Source organism: Euprymna scolopes, chromosome 23 (assembly GCF_053919585.1).
Source record: "Euprymna scolopes isolate OS-2025 chromosome 23, ASM5391958v1, whole genome shotgun sequence".
NCBI lineage: Eukaryota > Metazoa > Mollusca > Cephalopoda > Sepiida > Sepiolidae > Euprymna > Euprymna scolopes.
The window spans coordinates 13821499-13844464 of record NC_136504.1 but is presented as its reverse complement, the minus strand read 5'-3'; the positions used below and the strand labels follow the sequence as shown (position 1 = coordinate 13844464).

General features: G+C 31.8%; 1 protein-coding gene across 1 annotated transcript in view; it reads right to left on the bottom strand.

The window, feature by feature from the left end:
- The window catches only part of LOC145245770 (cilia- and flagella-associated protein 58-like), a 69026-nt gene that overhangs the window by 24907 nt on the left and 21153 nt on the right, over positions 1–22966 (bottom strand). Inside the window, exons 6-12 of the mRNA XM_080107378.1 lie at positions 22243–22437; positions 20385–20522; positions 13643–13802; positions 11472–11554; positions 9609–9800; positions 8671–8832; positions 803–1090 (exon numbers count right to left, since the gene is read on the bottom strand). Coding sequence (XP_079963504.1) covers positions 803–1090; positions 8671–8832; positions 9609–9800; positions 11472–11554; positions 13643–13802; positions 20385–20522; positions 22243–22437 — 1218 coding nt within the window. The remainder of the gene's footprint in view (positions 1–802; positions 1091–8670; positions 8833–9608; positions 9801–11471; positions 11555–13642; positions 13803–20384; positions 20523–22242; positions 22438–22966) is intronic.

Genomic DNA, 22966 nt, shown 5'->3' with positions numbered 1-22966 from the left:
TAGTATCAGAACAGATACTACACTTTGCACCCAGCCTCGCAGTTAGCTTTGCGATTAGCAAGATAAGAATTTCAGAATTGGATTCAATTTTTTACCAAAAATTCAAAAATTCAGGAATTCAAAAATTCAAAAATTCAAAAATTCAGGAATTCAAAAATTCAAAAATTCAGGAATTTAAAAATTCATAAATTCAGGAATTCGAAAATTCAGGAATTCAAAAATTCAGGAATTCAAAAATTCAGGAATTTAAAAATTCAGGAATTCAAAAATTCAGGAATTTAAAAATTCAAAAATTCAGGAATTCAAAAATTCAGGAATTTAAAAATTCAGGAATTTAAAAATTCAAAAATTCAGGAATTCGAAAATTCAGGAATTTAAAAATTCAGGAATTCAAAAATTCAGGAATTCAAAAATTCAGGAATTCAAAAATTCAGGAATTTAAAAATTCAAAAATTCAGGAATTCAAAAATTCAGGAATTTAAAAATTCAAAAATTCAGGAATTCAAAAATTCAGGAATTTAAAAATTCAAAAATTCAGGAATTCAAAAATTCAAAAATTTAGGAATTAAAAAATTCAAAAATTCAGGAATTCAAAAATTCAAAAATTGAGGAATTCAAAAATTAAAAAATTCAGGAATTCAAAAATTCAGGAATTCAAAAATTCAAAAATTCGGAATAGATTAAGAAAAAATTGTAAATGTGAATAGAGAAACTAAACACATTGTGAGACAAGATTTTGTAAATATAAAATCAAAGCTAAACACAAAAGTAAACACGTTTAAAATGCAAATAAACAATTTACCTGATCAAGCTCTTTCTTCTGTCGACATCTTTCTACGTCAGCATCCATGATGATTTTTTTCAATTTTCTTTTTTCCGCTTCCTGGATATTAATGCAGGCATCCGTTTCCGCGGCTTTGACTTTCATCTTTTGCAGCTCAACTTTAAGCGCATCTTTTTCCTTTTCCACACTTAGTCGAGCCGTGTTCTCTTGAACCAAACCGCTTTCCTTCGATTGGATTTCCTCTTTCAACTGATCGATTTGATGATTCATAATTTTTAGTTTACGTTTTTTTTCAGTGAGTTCATCCTGGAGTTAACAAATAAGCAATAATAATATCGGGGAGTGCATGAAAAAAGATTGTCAACATTTAAAAAAAAAATAATGAAATTGTCATAATAAAGATGAAAACGAAACCAGCTTAAAATTATATTGGATGTTTCATATATCAGAGGACTATTTTCCAGAGAGAGAAAAATACTTGTGTTCATAATTGCAGATTTTATAGTTTGAACTAATTTGCATGCGTGAGCAACTTATTTGTATATGTAAAGACTAACTAACCTTTACAAAAATTAAAAGCAGACGAGAGTTGAAGTTTGGACAATTGAGAATATATATTGATGTAGGAAAATCTTGTCCAATAGAATGCATGGTGGTCGTAACTGATTGTAAAATTTAATATTTCAACGTTTGTTATCGTCATTTTACACATGTAAACAAATTGTGGTCGTTTTTTAAAGCGGTCACTAATTTCAGGCTTAAAAACTAATTAAAAGAAAACCTCACCCTAATCCAGCAGACAACCATCTCTGAACTTAGGGTTAGTTGTACCGTAAGTTTTTTTTTATTATTCTCTTTTGCATCTGAAATTAGGAATTACCTAAAAATAAACGGTTCACCATTTTGATACTTGTGTGTGCCTAAGTGTTATATTCCTAAATACTTAGGAAATAAAGACAAACGTGAGTTACACCGAGTGGTATGTGTAATGGGGTTTATTTATAATACAGAAACGTAAGGCTGCTCGCCTAAGGTAAATAGAAGTACATAGTAACAAGTATGGGGAAGAAAGTCTGATAATCAACACGTAAGACTATCCGTCTTACTGCGACTGCTTGTCTGCCGCTGTCTGCCAAACAGTCCAATATATATATACAGTTTGTAACCGGTGTATAGCCAGTTATGTTCCTTCACAACACCTCCCCCTGAAGCTGAAATCTTCCTGATTTTAGCTTAAATACCTCTTCCTTTTAGGGTCAGGGCTTAATCTCCTGGTAACTTTTCTCTTTCTTGCGCTTTTCCTTCTGGTCAGCGTTACCCGGGGTAAAGGTTTCTGTCCAGCCCGTATGGTCGGTTCAGGCGAAATATTCATTGTTTGCGGTACACACGCTGGTTTTGGTATATCAAAAATATCGCACAATGTTTCCATTGGTGTCTCTTCCACATTTGGAGACAGTCTGGGACGTATTTGATTTCTGTGTCTTTTGCAGACAAAACTTAATCCTTGGATGGTATAGACCATGCTCCCAATCCTTTTTTTGATAATACCTTCAACCCACTGATTTCGTCCATTTTGAAAATTTTTGAAATATACATTTTCACCTGGGGAGAAGCACTTGGTATTAAGGTTTTCTTTTTTGAAAACTTTCTTTTTCTCTGGTAGCAGCCTATCGAAGACAGATCTTATCTTTCTTGCAAACATTAGCTCAGCCGGGGAAGAATTGACATTATTATTAGGATTTGGTGTCACCCTGTAAATTGCTAAAAATGTTTGAATACATTGTTCGTCTGTGTCCGTAGTAAGATTTTTCTTAAGTGCCCTTTTAAACGTATCTACAAATTTTTCGGCCAACCCATTCGATCGTGGATGGTACACAGGTGTTGTCATATGTAGAATATTTAGTGAGTCACAGAATTCTTTGAATTCATGAGCAGTAAATGCTGTTCCATTATCGCTCACTAAGGTTTTTGGCACTCCAAAACGGCTAAAAATTTCATTAAGCGCACTCACAGTGTTTTTTGCTGTTGGATGTCTAAACTTAAATATTTCTGGCCATTTTGAAAAAGAATCTACAATAATCAAGTAAAAATAACCATTTATAGGTCCCGCATAATCAATATGCAGACGTGACCAGGGTAGGTCCGTCTTTGGCCATGGCGTCGTTTTTACTGGAGGATCTCGAGCTGCTAATTGACATCCTCTGCATGTCTTGACACATTTTTCAACTTCCTTGTCCATACCAGGCCAGTACACATATCCTCTCATAAGGGATTTCATTCTCGAAATGCCCGGATGACCTGTATGAAATTCCTTCAGAATTTTCCTCTGTAACGTTAGTGGAATTACGATCCTCTCACCATACATGAGCACATCTTCACAGATGGAAAAAGGCGTTGTTTGATCTACCTTTTTATTTTTTTTTATCCATCCCAATTGATTTTTCATTTTCTTAATGAAAATGTCATTTACTGCCTCTTTTTTTATTTTTTCGAAAGTTACCGGAAGTTCACGTATCATATTACACATTGAACTTGTACATTCACTTTCGTCTTTAAGCGCAGCAATTACCGTTTCTTCGAAACTTTCGCTTCTTTTAGGGATCAACCGTGATAATGCATCTGCGTGTCCTAACTTTTTTGAGGATACATGTTCCATCTTAAACTGATAGTTTAAGAGGGTTACAGCCCATCGCTGTAATCGATTCGCAGTATGTGTGGGAATGCCTTTCTTTGATCCAAATATGGTAAGTAGGGGTTTATGGTCGGTTTGCAAAATAAAAGATCGTCCATGGAGAAATCGATTGTACTTTGTAATTCCAAATATTATCGACAGCGCCTCTTTTTCAATTTGGCTGTAATTTTTCTCCGCTGCAACCAACGTTCTTGAAGCATGGGCGATAGCTTTTGTCCTACCATCCTCATACTTGTGAAGTAATACAGCGCCAACACCGTAATCACTGGCGTCCGTTGCTAGTATTAGTTCCTTTTCTGGATTGAAATGTGCCAATGCTAAGTCTGACAGTAGACATCTTTTGATATTTTGGAAAGCAGATTCACATTCCTTATTCCAGTTCCATTTAACACCCTTTTTCAGTAACTCGTTAAGAGGAGCTCTTAAATTATGTATGTTAGGGATGTAAATTGCATAGTATTGAACTAATCCCAAAAACGATTTTAATTTTGTCACTGAATCTGGAGCAGGCATCTTTTCAATTGCTTCAGTCCTTTGTGGATCCGGTCTTCGACCCTCTTTGTCGATTATTTGACCTAGATATTTAATTTTTTTCATAAAAAAATCGCATTTTTCTGGGCTCAATTTAAAACCAAATTCCTGTATTCTTTTGAATACTTCTTTTACATGCTTCTTATGATCTTGCAAATTTTCACTTTTAATTAGGATATCGTCAAGGTAGGCCATTGAAAATTCCAACCCTGCCAGCATCGTGTCCATAATTTGCTGGAAAATAGCAGGAGCAACCTTTAATCCAAAAGGAAGCCTCTTTAGCTTAAAAATGCCCTTATGAGTATTTATGCCTAAGTATTTGGAGCATTCATCGCTGATCTTAATTTGCAAGTAAGCATCTGAGAGGTCTATCTTAGAAAAAATTTTTCCTCCGTTAAGCTTAGAGAACAGATCTTCTGCGGACGGAAGGGGATAATTATGGTCCAATAGACAATCATTTAAACCCGTTGAAAAATCTCCACAGACCCTTATTCTGTTATTTTTTTTCTTTACATACACGGTTGGACTTGCCCAATCTGTGTGGTTAACTTTTTCAATGACTTCCAGTTGTTGAAGTCTATCCAACTCTTTTTCGATTGCGTCCATCGCTGAAAAAGGCACATTCCTTTTAGGTTTGAATACTGAAGTGGCATTTTTCTTTAATTCAAATTTTGCCTCTGTCTTAATACAGAGTCCTAGTCCTTCGGCAAAAACATTGGGAAATTCAGTTTTCAAATCCTTCAGGAAGTCTTCCCTTTGGTTTGCTTTTTCTGCAGTTAAAACGTTACAAAACGAATTTATGGGTTTCTCCCATAAATTAAACAGGACAATCCAATCTACCCCAAACAGGCATGTATTCTTTCCTGGTACGACGTACACTTTGGATTTATGAGTCTGGTTAGCGAATGTCACTTTGCATTTTAATTCTCCCTTGAACTCTAATCTTTTGCCGCACACACTTCTCGCCGTCTTTCTGGTTTTCGTTAATTCAGGTCGACCTATCCTTTTCCATATATCTTCATTTATAATACTAATATCTGCACCGCTATCCAGAAGCAATGTAACCAGATGTCCATTTATCCGAACATCAACATATTTCCGTCTTTCGCAGCTTTTTTCTTTATTCATGCGAAGCGTATTTACATTATCGGTCCCTTGTCTTTTCTTCTGGGCACAGTATGTTCCCTTGTGACCTCTGAGACCACATTCATAACATATTTTGTTCCTAAACCAGCAGGTCTTATTGTTGTGTCTTAAACTACCACAACATTTACACTTTAGCTTTGGGTCTTTGTATCCTTTAAGGATCCTGTGTTCTTGGAACCTGGACTTTCTTGTGGTCCCTTGCCTTTTTACTTGCTGCACCTTAAAAATATTTTTCTCTTCAATGCGAGTGTTGTCTTTCTTTATGTTAATCAGACGTTGACACTCTTCAGTGACTTTTTGCAATGTTATGTTAGGATCCGCCTCCATAATTGTTAGGATCCGTGAACGTATATCTTTGTCCCTTGGTGCTGTGAGACCTTGTACAAAGATTAAACATTTAAATTGGTCTGCGGAAATTTCATTCAATTTAAATGATTCGCATAAACAGTTCACAGTGCAAGCATATTCTAGATAGTCTTCAGCTTCTGCCTTCTGAATGTTCAAACATTTGTATCTAGAGTGAAATAGGCTATCCCTTTTATCAAATATTTTCGACAAGGTACTAATTGTTTCCTCGAACGAAACCTCCTCCGGTTTTTTTGGTAGAATTAGATTTGCATACTTGGTGTTTTCATCAGTACCCAGTTTTTGTAGTAGCAGGGTAACTTTTTCCTCATCGGTCCAGTCTAAACATCTTTTCGTAAAAATTGTTTCGTATCTTCTGTAGTATGCAGGGAAAGTAACACCAGTATCCGGGGAGTAACGAAATTCCGTTAGTGAATTTGAAATACCCTCGGCAGAAAAATTAGTCTTCTTCCCGGTCGACGTTAGAATTAGCTTTTCTAAATTCTTTTGCTGTGTCGACATTTGTCGTTGTAGTATGTTTGTTTGTTCTTGTTGTGCCTCTAAAGTTTTTTGTGTTCTTTCTTGTTGTTGTTGCAGCTGTTGCTGTAGCTGTTGTTGTTGAATTTGTTGTTGTTGTTGCGCTAAAAATTGTTGAGTCATTTTTGTCTGTTCCTGGATGCTAAGGGCTAGAGCCTTAGTTAACTCTGCTAATTGTTCCATGTTAGCTTCTAGTACAAAAATGTCTTTTCGAATTCTACACAATAATTCCAAAGAAAAATCGTAAATTTACGTATATCGTAAATTAGTAGCAATATGCAGACACAACACGTTTCAACAAAGTTCATCCATAGTAATTCAACAGGCTTTGTAAAATAATTCTTTTTTTTTTTTTTTTTTTTTTTTTTTTCAACAACGTAAGTTCATACACAAAATATTTCTTACTTCCCACGACAAATAGTTCCAATTATTTATATAAAGGCAATAACAAACAATTAATTTTCCAAAAAAAAAAAATATATGGCTGCCGTTCCCACGTGGCATAAAATGGTACAATAGTCGTTGTATTTATATTTTTTCTTTCGAAACTCGTAATCCTTTAGTGTAGTTTCGAATTCAACTTGCGACCATTTTTTTTTTTTTTTTTTTTTTTTTTTACTTGTCAAAATAAATATAAATTCCACTTTACCTTGAACATGTTTCTATAATTTCTTGTGAGTTCTTTACGAAGAAAAATCCGTACTTTTCGCTACTTTAGGTAGGAAAAATTTTTAAATTCATTGACGCACGTGGTCAAAAATCCTTGTGTAGTTTGTTTTTTTCGTAAAACAAAAAATCCTTGCATTGTACACAGTCCTTGGTACGGTAATTTATCTCTGTTAAGAGAAAGAACATCCTTTCGTCGCCATTGTTATATTCCTAAATACTTAGGAAATAAAGACAAACGTGAGTTACACCGAGTGGTATGTGTAATGGGGTTTATTTATAATACAGAAACGTAAGGCTGCTCGCCTAAGGTAAATAGAAGTACATAGTAACAAGTATGGGGAAAAAAGTCTGATAATCAACACGTAAGACTATCCGTCTTACTGCGACTGCTTGTCTGCCGCTGTCTGCCAAACAGTCCAATATATATATACAGTTTGTAACCGGTGTATAGCCAGTTATGTTCCTTCACAACACTAAGTAAACGTAACGATAACAACTTCAGATACAATAAATTTTTAATCAATTTCTATACTTGAAAATTTAACAGATTGGTAGGAAAATAACTTTTTCTGCATTTGATAAAAGTTGTATATTTTCTCTCAAGAAAACTTATGACAAAGGCTGTTGTTTGTTTCATCTTCTGTCAGTCGTAGTTCTCAGAAATCAAGGGTCCTTATTCCCGGGGCTCTTAATCTCTATATGAAACACACCTTCAAATTATCTTCTTTTTATGCTTGCAATATAAATAGTAAAAACTGCTTAGAGGAAAAATATTAAATCATAAACTAAAAAATAAAAAACAAATTGAACAAAAAATAAGGAATTATAACTAAATGCAGACACATAAATAATTACTTGCTCTGTTATTGAAGTTTGGATGTGTGGAGTTTTGGACAACTTAATTGCTGTGTGAATCTCATACATCGAAATCGTTGGGAAATCTATTAATTTGAATACATCTGATGACAATGTTGTCAATGATATAAGAAAAAAAATTACCCACATATGAGTACAAATACAATGAATAAAGGCAGACTTATTTTCTTCATTGGCTTATTTTAGTAATTACGTTAAATTCATTAATGGGAATACTTAATTTAAAATCTCTTCGAATAAGCATATGAAAAAAAAAACCCGTCAAATTTTGTTTTCCAAACCAATTAGAAGTTGTCAATTCAGGTGATAAATAGTGCACAGAGGTCAAAGAGGTGAGCCGTCGACATTTGGTGACTTGATGGTTGATGTCAGATTGCTGTGGGAGTTTCAAAAATTAAATCAGAATAACATGTCGACTGCATGTTGGGAATCAGATGGCAAATTGAGGGGGGGATGTATTTTTGAGTTACAGGTTCTCTGAGTTTAGAATGCAACTTATGGTGTGTCACGAGAATGTGCTCGTTGCAGCCAACTATAATATAATAATACTATAATATAATAATACTATAATACAATAATACTATAATACAATAATACTATAATATAATAATACTATAATATAAGAATACTATAATATTATAATACTATAATGAAATCACAGAGTTGTCTAACAGAGTGCATTTGTTTAAAGACAAAATGTCTTGTCCATTTTATATGCATTCATTTTTTTTCAACTCGCTGAATTAACCCTTATCAAAATTAGCATGGCTTCCATCTCTGAAGACAAAAGCAAAGAAGAAAAAGACACTTGCACCAAATTCAGATTATTAGTATCAGTATCACAGTTTTATTGATCTAAATACAAAGTGACTGGTCGGAACTCATGTGACCATATCCATAACGCACTACTGTGCAACTCATTTGTTCAATAAGTAGAATTCATCAGACAAAAAGCAATGACATTATGAGTACAAGAAACTATAAAGATATTAGTATGGCTAATACAATATAAGATGAAGTAGATATTGGCAAATATAAAATGCTAATTAACATTTAGTCACTGTATTAACACTTTAATTAATTGACTTACTTGGCATTCAATAACACGTTTGCTGCACAGGTTTCGATCGCTGCGAACGTCTTCATAAAGTTTCTGTTGTTCTTTTAACTTTGTTTCTGCTTCAGCAATTTTTTTTGTGAAATCAGAAATTTGTTGATGTCTCATCTTGACATCTTCCATCAATTGTAAAACCTGCAATATTACAATAATTTAACTTTAATTTTAGCTTTCTCTCTCTCTCTCTCTCTCTCTCTCTCTCTCTCTCTTTCTCTCTCTCTCTGTATATATAAAGAATAACAGAATTATATTGTCATGCATTGTGTATTTACGCAAAATATTCTAATTTTTTTCTGAAGAGTATATGCATGAAAAGAGAAAAAAAAGTTTCGACCGACTATTCTTCTGGCCTTCGTCAGGTGGTTAAGCACAGCAGATTAGAAATGCAGTTTCTCTTAACCATGTGCTCAGTAATTACTGCCTTCCATAATTGTCATCGAATCACCACGTTTTTTGGACAACTAAATCTCTGACCAGCTTTTGGGTAGGATTGAAACCGCTATCCTCAGACAATGCTCACCTGGAATCGTAGGAATTCAACACCTCTATCCATTGTGCCATGGGCCACGAAGATCATAGGAATAGTTGGCCGAAACAGTGTAAAACACTAGCTATGAAGATAAAGATAACAGTCCGCAAATAAATAAATATACAAATTACTCATCTCAAAGGATTCCAATAATAAAATAAATAATACTAAATTGCATTCTTTAGTGAAAAGAAGACGGTGTAATGATAAAACAGAAAAAAAATTGTTAGTCAGAATCAAATATCGATTTGTCACATTCAAATTTATCGCGGTCTAACTTCGAGAGTCTAACTCCATTTTCTATATTAGGAAGGAAGAGGAGGTAGAAATAAAGGAGATGCACATGCGCATACGATTTATATAAAAAAAGATATATGCAAACCTTCTCTGTCTGTGCACTTGCTTCATTAATGTATCTGTCACGTTCCTTTTCAAGTTGGTAAATCAGTTTTCGCTGCTTCTGCGCTTCATCTTTGTGATTACTAATTTCTCGTTCAAGATTCTTTTTATTTTGTTCGTGTAATTTCACTTGGTTCAAATCTTTCTGTCGTTGATTCACAGCTTTCAGTTGCTCCTGGGGGAAAAAAAAAACCCAAATCACTTTGATTTATTATATCGATAACAATATTACTAAAGAGAATTAATCCTGCAGTTTTGTGCTTGAAGTATCTCAACAAAATAATTATTTCTCATCTTATATATATATATATATATATATATATATATATATATATATATATATATATATATATATATATACTAGTAAAAGTACCCGTCGTTGACTGGGTTCAAAAACAACCTACAGAAAATTAACTCTTATTTATGAAAGTATGATAGGTTATGAAAAGGAAGGGTTGTAAAGAGATAGCTTCGAATTTGGGGGTATCAAAACCAAAGCAAAATATGATGAAAGTAAAAATAAAATAGATAAACCCCATAATTTATTATACCATACCTGTTCACACTGAAACACTTATCACAATATTCTGTGGATCTATATTAAAAAACCTTTTAAACTTTGTGACATATTTCCATTCTATGGAGGTCAGGTACGAACGAACACCCCATAATTTTATTATACCATATTTCTTCAAACTGAAACATAATTATCAAAGTATACTTACGAAGATAGATATGAAAAGTCTTTATTAAAGTTTGTGGCTATTTCCATTCTATGGAGGCCAGGCGTGAACGCAGACCCCCACAATTTTATTATACCATCCCTATTTAAGTTAAAACATACTTATCAAAGTATTATTATGTACATCTATATCAAAAACATTTGTAAACGTTTTTTTTTAATTTTTTATTTCCATACTTTGTGGACCAGGCGCGAACGCAGACCCCACAATTTTAATGAACCACCGTTCTGCCAGATACATCTTCTATCATTATATGTAATCAGTTTTTTAAAATAGTCAACCATATAGGAGCCTATTCGTGACCAGACACACACACACATTCAGCTTTATATTATATATATATATATATATATATATATATATATATATATATATATATATATATATATATATATATATCATAAGACATATATAACATATATACAGTACTTTGGGGTAATTGCGTCAAATCCGGGGGTAATTGCACCAACTAAAAAAAAAGTGCTCTTTATATGCGTGGTTGCCAAAAGAGCGCACTTTTAGCAAGTTAGCGCAATTACCCCCGACTACTGATGCTGCTTCATTTAAGGCTATCAAATTGGTAAAAGGAAAAATTATCCCCAGTAATAAGACACTTTCGTATAAATAATTGAATTTATTCAAAAGCATTGCAAACAAAGACAAATAAATAACATCTTCATAAGATATATATATAAACGCGACATATATTATCATTTTCCCAATAAAAATCCAATAAATTCGAATATATAATTGACCTTGTTTTTATCATATTTAATTTAACATTTGTTGTCATGTCATTTGAGTTGCTGCACAAACTTGAATTATTACACATAATAAAGCAAGTTAATGAAATACTGGACTGTTTTTATCAACCAATCAAACTCATTCGTTATCAGCAATATGTAAAATTCACTTTTAAAGTTAATTAACGAAAATATGACAACTAAAAGAAGGTAAAGACAATAATGATGTCGAATTGTTAGTTTACAAACGTGAAAATTATTTTCGCTTTTTTGCACAAAATTTAAATTATTTTTTAAATAAAGTTCAGGAAAAAATTTTTAAACTGACTTAAAAAAAAAAAAAGGAATAAAAATACTGACCTTTTTTAATAAATCTCTCTCTTTTGTCAAACTAACAACGGTTTTATGATCCTGTTCGGCATCTTTTTTCATCTTTTCCATAGCTATGGATACAAACAAATACCAGCATAAGATTTAAGAAAAAAAGAAATGTCTATAGTAGATTTTTCAGAGGATTCTCTCTCTCTCTCTCTATCTATTTCTCTCTCTCTCTCACACACATACACACGCGCGCGCGCACACACATACACAGACAGACAGACAGACAGACAGACACACACACACACACACACACACACACACACACACACACACACACACACACACACATGAACACATTATAAACAAACATATGAGGACGAACGTTGTCCAAAACGAGATGAAGAAAATATCTATTTTGAAGATGAACACGTTGCTATTCCAATTGGTGTGTACGGGGCAAGCAACTCTGTTACGGCAAATATGAGGAAGTGGTTCATAAAAAAATGTGTAGGCAGAAATTTTACTTTATGAAGCAGAAAGAATAGAAGCCGATTACGCATTTTCTTAATTTGGTTAAAGTCATGGCAGCACCTGCGAATCTCAAAGTAATAATCCTGGCTAATTCTTTTACCTTGTACAATTTTCAAACAACCCTGACCCTTTTTTACCCGTTTGACAACAGGTGCAAATCTATCCACTCTGGTGTTTAATTGCTTATATTAGTCAATCTTAAAAAAATCTTTGAACCAGAAAATTATTTATATCCTAACATCTACATAATTGTGAGGTTGATTCAGATTTGATATATAAGATAGATGATTCGCCTATTCAGAAAAAAAGTGAGAACATCATTTAGTTGAGGTAGATTTAGCAAGAACAAGTGCTTTTTGATTGAGGCGGTGTTGGTGGGAGCTGTGCAGCTTTTGGTCGTTGGACAACTAAAACATATTTCACTTGGGTACGGAGAAATTAAAAAAGTTGCTATTCTCACTAGAGCAGTATTTTCATAGGTTCGTCAGCCGAAACACTGGCAACCTTCACGTGTAAGTATACAATGTTTTTCTAACTAGAAAGATATCAAGGAAACGAATGCCAACAATAGAATCATCTGATTTATACGAAATGTAACTTTTGGTCGTTGGGCAACTAAGACATCTTTAATTTTGGTACCATAAAGTGAAAATCCAGAAATCAGAATGTGATCAGTATCTTATGAAAACTTTCTCATTAAAAAACAAATTCCAGTGACAAATGTTGGTCAACTAAATGATTGCAGGGTTTGCTGATGTCAAACACAAAAAGTTAAGCAACGTTGAGCCTGGTCATTACTAAAATGGGTGACCAATTTGGGAAGTCCAGGTGTTGTATGTAGGAGGACGTCGACACCTCCCTGCAAAAAGTTGCAAAAACCTAACGTCGTCATCTCCCCTAACGGAGATATACATGCGACTGGGGACCGCTTGTGAATTTCATATTCCCATGAAACTTTCTCCTTCGGAGGAAGCCAGTTAAACCCTGAATAGGGTTGGTGCTGACTGCACACACACAATTTATATAAATGAGCAGAGAAGTTTTGATAACGATTTTTTTCTTGACCCCTGAAACTCACGGCTCTTATTTAATTTATTCAGATCAACTAATGAATCGCCCTTGTTTTTACAAGAACTCTAAAAATATTCACGAACATTCTATGCTTTTCCATTTTAAACATTATTATCTCTTTTGGTAATATTTGCCTTCTATACTCATTATTTTGTGTTATTGTCTCTCGTATTCTCACATTAGTTTCTAAACCCTGCAAACCTTTTTCAGTGAAAATATTTCTCTGAATTCGGCTTATCCCCAAGATACTTCTCCTATTACAAAACACCCTAAAGTAAAACCTCAAAACCGGCGTGAACACATGCCTAAAAACTAATGACCGACATCCCTAAAACTGGTGATCAAAATCCGCAAATTGTATTCGTATCACTCATAATAGTCATATGATATTAATAATAAATTCGGTTGATTATTATTTCAATTGTCACCAGGTGACGTTATCACTACATAAAGGGTTCAACTCCGATTTCTTTCACGGACAATGATTTCCCCTTGAACCCTTCTCGCAAAATTCATCTTCAAATTTAATAACTTTACAGCACAGCACCTTCCAATAACAAACAAACAAAAATATTTGAACGCATTTTTTTCTGCTAATATCGTCTTACCTCTTTCAAGGCATCCAATATTTGTCTTTAAGATATCTTTGTCTTTGTCGACTTCACACTTGGAATCCTCCAGTGTTTTCACTTTTTTCGTGAGACTTTCTTTTGCTTTTGTGATGCGCTCATTTTCACGTTTCAAATTAGATATTTCTTCTTCTCTTTTCTAAATAAATAAAAAAAAATATTTTTCAAGATAAAGATTATCGAATCTTTCGCTTCTCCTGAACATACGTTTGATTCAACAACAAACCCTTGACCTTTAAAAGGAAAAGCAAACGCGTCAGGTTGGCGTAAACATTTATGTTGATTTAAAATTTCATCTTAAAAACGAAAACCTGTGTTTTTCAAAATATTTATAGCAATAATGACCTTTGCTCTTTATAACTTGATTTTATCTCTCAAAAAGTTTATAATTTAATTCTATCTCAAAAGTTTATAACTTAATTCTATCTCAAAAAGTTTATAACTTGATTCTATCTCTCAAAAAGTTTATAACTTGATTCTATCTCAAAAAGTTTATAACTTAATTCTATCTCAAAAAGTTTATAACTTGATTCTATCTCTCAAAAACTTTATAACTTGATTCTATCTCAAAAAGTTTATCACTTGATTCTATCTCAAAAAGTTTATAACTTGATTCTATCTCTCAAAAAGTTTATAACTTGATTATATCTCTCAAAAAGTTTATAACTTAATTCTATCTCAAAAAGTTTATAACTTGATTCTATCTCTCAAAAAGTTTATAACTTGATTCTATCTCAAAAAGTTTATAACTTGATTCTATCTCTCAAAAAGTTTATAACTTGATTCTATCTCTCAAAAAGTTTATAACTTGATTCTATCTCAAAAAGTTTATAACTTAATTCTATCTCTCAAAAAGTTTATAACTTGATTCTATCTCTCAAAAAGTTTATAACTTGATTCTATCTCTCAAAAAGTTTATAACTTGATTCTATCTCAAAAAGTTTATAACTTAATTCTATCTCAAAAAGTTTATAACTTGATTCTATCTCTCAAAAACTTTATAACTTGATTCTATCTCTCAAAAACTTTATAATTTGATTCTATCTCAAAAAGTTTATAACTTGATTCTATCTCAAAAAGTTTATAACTTGATTCTATCTCAAAAGGTTTATAACTTAATTCTATCTCAAAAAGTTTATAACTTGATTCTATCTCTCAAAAACTTTATAACTTGATTCTATCTCAAAAAGTTTATAACTTGATTCTATCTCAAAAAGTTTATAACTTGATTATATCTCAAAAAGTTTATAACTTGATTCTATCTCAAAAAGTTTATAACTTGATTCTATCTCTCAAAAAGTTTATAACTTGATTCTATCTCTCAAAAAGTTTATAACTTGATTATATCTCTCAAAAAGTTTCTAATTTGATTCTATCTCTCAAAAACTTTATAACTTGATTCTATCTCAAAAAGTTTATAACTTGATTCTATCTCTCAAAAAGTTTATAACTTGATTATATCTCTCAAAAAGTTTATAACTTGATTCTATCTCTCAAAAAGTTTATAACTTGATTCTATCTCTCAAAAAGTTTCTAATTTGATTCTATCTCTCAATAAGTTTATTATAACTTGATTCTATCTCTCAATAAGCTTCTAAATGCCTCGATTGTAAAATTCCTTAGGTTTTGCTGTGAAATATGAATCTAACATTTGTTTAATCTCATCTCGTGATGTTGACCTAAGACCATATAAATGCTTATGTAATCCTTGAAATAAGTGATAATCTGAGGGAGCTTGGTACGAATAATATACAGGATGGCGCAAGATTTCCCAACCAAATTCTCTTAAATCTCTTTTCTTAATAAATAAGAAAAATGTTTTTCTTTTTTTGAAAACATTAATTTTAGAATCTTTAGATTTTCCTGAAAATATAAAACTCTGTAGCAATCATAAAAAGTAACATTTTTTTTCTCGTGTAGAGCAGTCCCTACAACAGCATTTAAACCAATTTTAGTTAACAATGAAGACAGGAAAAAAGAGCCTCATTTTAACATTCTATTAAAACTTTATTTGTCATCTTCGTTAGTAGCGTGTACAAGAGAGAAACGAGTTTGTAGCTGGAAGTGTCCTAGTGTGTAAAGATAGTATGAATATTATGTCGGCTTGTTAAAGGGGAGAATAGTTCAGTTTACGCATGTTTGTAGCCAGTAGTCGTCTGGACGGAGGAGGCTGGTTAAAGGAGAAAGAAAGAGCAAAGTCTTCAGTGTGCTTACATGTTGTAGTGTGTGTGTGTGTATGTGTGTGTGTGTTGGTGTTGGTGTATCGCAGAGACCAGTTTTGTAGCAAGGAAAGAAAGTTCATGTGGGTACCGTACATGGAAATTGTTGTACTCACATTAGTCTGGATCAAAAGGCCCAGGCGAATATCTACTACCAGCGAAAGCTAGGGAGAAAAGAAAAGGAAGAGTTGCCGATTTCGCCTTTTATGTACTCGGTCACGTGATTGAGAGCTGGCTTCCGGTTGAATAACCAGGAAGAAAATGAATTTCAAATCTCGAGCTTCGAGAATAAACTCCTGCTACTATGCTTGTTGCAAGTTCGTCTACTACACCGTCAGTCACAAAGAGCTTCCAAGAATTAACGGAAAAACTCAATTTGGTGCCGAGTCGACTGTCGTCACCTGAAGATATTCTATTCAGAAAATACTTTCGGCATCCGACAATTTTTACTTTATTATTACTTCCTTCACCATGACATTTTTAACTTTCAGAAACCTACACGCAACGGTGTAGGTTGCTGAAATAAATATGTACGTTGTTGTTTATAACAGCCCCTGTGAGGTGATTTGGTTATACAAGGATTCCAGAGCATATTAATTTATCCTAAACTTTGAAGGACTGTTCCAGCCCCTTTGAGAATTACAGACAGCAGTTAGAGAGGTTACCGGTACCTATGAAAAAGACGTCACATCTCATCAACTTAATGCCCGAGCAAGATTATTTCCTGTTAAGATGTGTATTGTTTGAAAAAAAAACATGCGCCTAATCCTTTTTTACTTTCTTAATTTATTAATTTCTTCAAACACCTTACACTCTCTGCCCTTACAGTCTCTCTCGTGAAGATTACCACTCCAAACATCACTTTAAACGAGTAAGGGAGATAACTGTTAAAAGTATGATTATGTCAACTTACTTTTAACAGTTATCTCCCTTATATGTATTAAAAGATATATCCATTGTTATCGGAATTTTATGTGTAATTTTATTAATAAATAATTATAATAATTTTATTAATAAACCAATATAATAATTTTATTAATAAATGATTATAATAATTTTTTTAATAAATATTTATTAATAAATAATTATAATTATTTCATTAATAAATTATTACAATACTTTTATTAATAAATAAATATAATAATTTCATTAATAAATAATTATAATTATTTTATTAAAAAAATTATGATTATTTTATAAATAAATAATTATAATGATTTTATTAATAAATAATTATAATAATTTTATTAATAAATAAATGTAATCATTTTATCAATAAATAAATATAATAATTTTATTAATAAATCATTATAATAATTTTATTAATAAATAATTGTAATAATTTTATTAATAAATAATTATAATGATTTTATTTTAAAAAAAATATAATAATTTTATTAATAAATAATTATAATAATTTTATTAATAAATAAATATAATAATTTTAATAATAAATCAATAAAATTATATTATATTATTAATAAATAATTATAATAATTTTATTAATAATAAATTGTAATAATTTTATTAATAAATAATTGTAATAATTTTATTAATAAATAATTGTAATAATTTTATTAATAAATAATTGTAATAATTTTATTAATAAATAATATAATAATATTATCAATAAATAATTATAATAATTTTATTAATTTTTTAATAATTTTATTTATAAATAATTATAATAATTTTATTAACAAATAATTATAATAATATTATTAATAAATAATTATAGTAATTTTATTAACAAATAATTATAATAATTTTATAAAGAAATAATTATAATAATTTTATTAACAAATAATTATAATAATTTTATAAACAAATGATTATTATTATTTTATAAATAAATAATTATAATGATTTATTAATAAATCAATATAATAATTTTATTAATAAATCAATATTTGTAAACTACTTGGCCTTACGTTCACAGGAAATGTGAGTTGGAACAATTACATTGAGAGCATTGCCAGGACCGCTGCGAAGAAGGTTGGCTCTCTCTATACCATGCTAGAAAGTTACTAACGCCCGAAAGTATACCAAGTATGGAGTATTGTTGTCATATTTGGGTTGGTGCATCTGCTACTAGTCTCACTCCTAGACAAGGTTCAAAAGAGAGTCGCCAACCTGATAGGTCCTGAACTGTCATCTAAGCTTCAGCCTCTGTCCCACCAACGAAATGTTGCATCCCTCTGCCTGTTCTACAAGTATTTTAATGGTGAATGCTCTGACGAGCTGCAAGCACTTGTATCCCCTTGACGTAAATACCCTCAACAAACCCGACAAGCAGCTAAACCCCACCCCTACACAGTAGAGATCCAATAGATGTAAGAGAGCTTTCTACTACAATAGTTTCTTCCCTAGAACCGCTAGACTTTGGAATTCCCTTCCGAGCCCCTGCTTCCCCAACTGTACTGACATGTAGAAGTTCAAGTATAACATGAAGTGACATCTTGCTGCCCAACTCCCTACATAGTACCCCTGTAACTTAGGCACCTGATAGTGGCAATGTACCTTGTTTGGTATGAAAATGTAATAATAAAAATTATATATATATATATATATATATATATATATATATATATATATATATATATATATATATATATATATATAATGTTATTAATAAACCAATATAATAATTTTATTAATAAATCTATATAAATAAAGCAGTAAACGCATGTATGTGTGTGTAAATATTTTATCGATAAACTCTTAAACTACTGGTCACATAACACTGAAATTAACAGGAAATAGCAATCATACCCCAAGAATGGTTTATAATAAGTAAAATCTTTGTTTGGATGGATGAATAACGCGTACAGAAATATGTCGGCAAGTTGAAATGCAAAAATGTTCATTTCAACTTGCTTTATAATGTGTAGAGATTCTTGGGGATCCAGATAAGACAAAGACTAACGCCTTTCATTTGAATCTAGTGCGAGTGTAGCCAATTAGCGAATGCTGACGAGGCGGATACAACATCATTGGGGGTAACGTTATATCAATACATGGCCTCCATAATAGGGCAGCTATCAACCCATCATTTTTTGTTTCAGTCAGTTGATCTACATGGAAATTAGTATATTCACATACACAAATTAATCCCAACTATAGAAGTCTAACAGTGTGAATAGAAACCTTTCTTTTTTCCTTCTTATTGATGGGCGCTCACGACATGTAAAACATCTCATTCACTTTTTAGTTGATAAAGTTTTCCTTTCTGTTGTCACGTGATTTATATGAGCTTTCAAGAGATGTGATGTCTCCTTGTGAACATTCTCAGAGAGACCCCGATTTCAACAGACACTTCTTAGGACTTAACAAATTCTTCTTCTTCTTCTTCTTCTTCTTCATCATCATCATCATCATCATCATCGCCATCACTTAAATCCAGTAGCTTCTTCATATCCTACTTCGAACAATTCTAATACAGAAATAAAAAACAAACATTCTACAATGTCAACATTATCCACATCAGTTTTTATTTTCTCTCTCTTCCTCATTCGCTCGCTTTTTACATTTCTTTTTCTGTCGAAATAAAAGACAAGCATTTTATGGCGTCAATATTATCTACAACAGTTTTTATCTCCCCTCTCTCTCTCTCTCTCTCTCTCTCTCTCTCTCTCTCGCTTTTTACATTTCTTCTTATGCTGAAAAAAAAACATTTTATGGTGTCAACACTATCTACAATAGTTTTTATTTCCTCTCTCTCTCTCTCTCTCTCTCTCTCTCCCTCTGTATATATTCTTCCCAACTCTCCTTCTCTCCCTTTCTTTCAGTCTCTTGCTCGCTCTTCTCTCACTCCGATTATTATTATTTCTCTTGCACGTTTCTGTGTCTGTGTGTTCGTTTTACTATGTGGCTCGTTACGATAAATTACTATCATAAAAGCAAAAACAAATTCATCTACCAACTTTTCATTCCGCCTTTACATACGTATTCACAGATTGTCACGAAACAACAATTATAGAAGATGAGGATAACAGTCCACAAATAAATAAATACATAAACTATTTTCTTTATTAATTAACGTACGGATATTTTTCTATAATGAAAATAAAAAACAGTCCTTCATACTAATTCTATCTTTAAAAAAAATGAATTTGATCTTTTTTTGGTGGTGGTGGCGGTGGTAGTGGTGGTGGTGGGGGTTGGGGTTCCATTTATACAAACTGAGCTGCAGCAACGCGTGGCCAGAGACGGCTAGTTTTTTTTTAATAATAAACAAATGATAGCAAAAAAATTTTTTTTGTTATTTTTTATGATTTTATTCAATATAAATATTTAATTTTTTTTTAACAAACCAATTATAACAAATAAATGTTTTCTGAAATGGCTGCTGCTATTTCATTGGCTCAACATTTCGATAACTTTTAGTTTAGATAAGCAGTGATCCCCATGTAAAAAAAAAATCTGGTGATAGCACGATCCTTACTCTGCAGGCTTACCAAATCCCTACATTAAATTAAAGCGACAACAGCAAAAATACTGACCTTTAATTCTTGAAGGTTCAACACAATTTCATGATTCATTTGTTCTGCAATATCCAACTGATTTTTATAATCCATTTCAGATTTGTGAAGTTTTGTCTCAAGTGCTTTATTATCGCGTACATTTCTCTCTAAAGAGACCTGTAAATAAATAAAAATAATATTGTAGATATTTATGATTATATAATGTTGAATCACTAAAATCAAACAATGTTGGCTTTGGTCAGTATTTGGAGGAGTGACTGATTTGGGAACACCAAGGGTCATATGATTTTTGTTAGTGAAAATATCTCACTCTCTCTAATCTTGTAAAATCACTCTCTCTAATCTTGTAAAAGCTATTAATCCTCTCTGTAACATAGCATGGACAGCAAATATACAAATACCAAACCGTGAGCGAACTGACGTCACGGTAAGGAAAAATAAGACTATAATAAAGGGAGAGTACATTCGAGAAGACGATCACGTGAGAGACGTCACAACCGTAACAATAAATCATGCAAAACGGAAAAATGAGGAAATAAATGTCGTTGTTAAAACGGGAAAAAGTGAGTTGAAGTTATTTCCTATTGTTTTGTCTACATTGCGACTGAGGCTACAACGTTTTGGGTAACGTTACATGCTATGGGTAAAATAGAAGGGTAGAATAGATCGAGCTTAAAGTGTTGATAAGATATTTAGTCCAGGAAAAGGAAAACTTGTGGATAATGCCAGCCTTTCTCTGTTTATCCCAGCGTTGATTCTGGTTATATTGACTTTCTTCTTAACTAGACTTGTGTAATTCTGACTTAAGGGAAATGCAGTTGGTGAATATGCAACCCTTTCTTCAGTATGAAACTTTTCATCATACAGATATCCGTTCAAAGTTTTATATGTTGTCTCTTGAGACAGAAGGAAGCAAATCAATTTGTATGCAGGAGGTGTATATGCTACAACAGATATACTTTTCCAAAACTTATCACACATGCCAATATCCTATATCTCTACTAAACTACAATTGAATGAAGTATTGTTGCTGCATCTGGTGCACCAATCACTAATTTCTTCTTATTATTAAAGTTCAAAAAGGTCTCCAATCTAATTGGTCCCACACTGTACACTTGATTTTTTGGTACATTACAAAAGCGTTACATATTAGGGCCAGTCAATAGCGATTAAGTTATCTAGTATGGATTTGGCAAGGGGCACACTAAGTGCATGATAATTAACCAAATCTATAAAACAAAATCATTACCAGAGTTGAATCAAGGATGCCTGACATCTGAGATTAAAACAAAATAAAAGCTCAGAGCAGTTTGATCAAAATGACGTCACATCTTTGGAGTTGAGAGGAAACAACGGTTTTCAAATCAGTTTGTCTGTGGAAGTTGATCAGAAGACATCGAATAATGTGAGTTCAACATCGGTTGCATGAAGTCGTTGGCCAATAATGTAGAAAACTTTGATAATCGTTAAGTGCTAACATCTGTCTGCATGTCACAATTTCAGTTAAGAAATTAACTATTAGATAAGAGAAAGTTAGTCACTCTCTCCCGAGTCAATTATACATTTCTCTAATAGCAAAAGAAACACCTATTGATTAATCGGTTTTTCGAAATCTGATTTGACAATAATCGTTTAGATTGAGGAGAAATATTAAAAAAAATGTCCACAATATTTTGAAACGTCATTAATTATTTTGAAAGTTTCTATTACATCATCTCTCATTTGTCTCTCTAGTAAAGTAGTTAATTCTATTTTTTAAGTCTCTTGTGAAATAAACTTGTAAATTACATCAAAATATTTTGCTCCTAACCAAAAGGTCAAAGATGAAAGTTTTTCAATGAAAAAAAAGAAAAAAAATGGCAACGATTTTACTCACTTTCAGTTCTTCCAAATGATGTTTTTTCTCTGTGACTTCTGTTTTGTATTTTTCCTTTTGGCTCTCCACAGATTTCAACTCATTCTTCATATTTTCCAGTTCTTCTTCGATTTGCTTCATTTCACGTTCTATTTTATCTTTTTTACGACTTTCACATTGAGATTCAGTTTTACACATTTGAATATCCTGTTGAAGCTGCAAAAGAGAAAACATTTTGTTTAATTCCCAGAATTGCTTTTGAAACAATTAGTAAACATTTATTAAACACTTCTTAAACACTTTGCAAAGACTTATGAAGCATTTCTTAAACACTTATAAGCATTTATTAAACTCTTATCAAATATTTATTAAACACTTCTTAAACACTTATCAACTATTTATTAAACAACAGAAATAAAAACGCTTCATTCAAATCACTTTGACGCCATTTTTATTTGTTAATCCTTACATAAAAATCATCATTTTAAAATTAAATATAAAATGTATCAAATGGAAAAGTTGTTTTCATTAATGCATAGCACCATTATTGCTGTACTATTGTTGGCATAATATTGGGTATGATCACACATATTTGGCCGATTATCTATCTATATATCTATAAAAACAGAGATGTGTGTGCCACAGACGATTTCTGATTGGTTAATCCAATAATCACATCTCCTAAAAAACTATGGTTCCTACGTTCTAAAATTTACCATAAAATATTATGCTCTTATTTATTGTC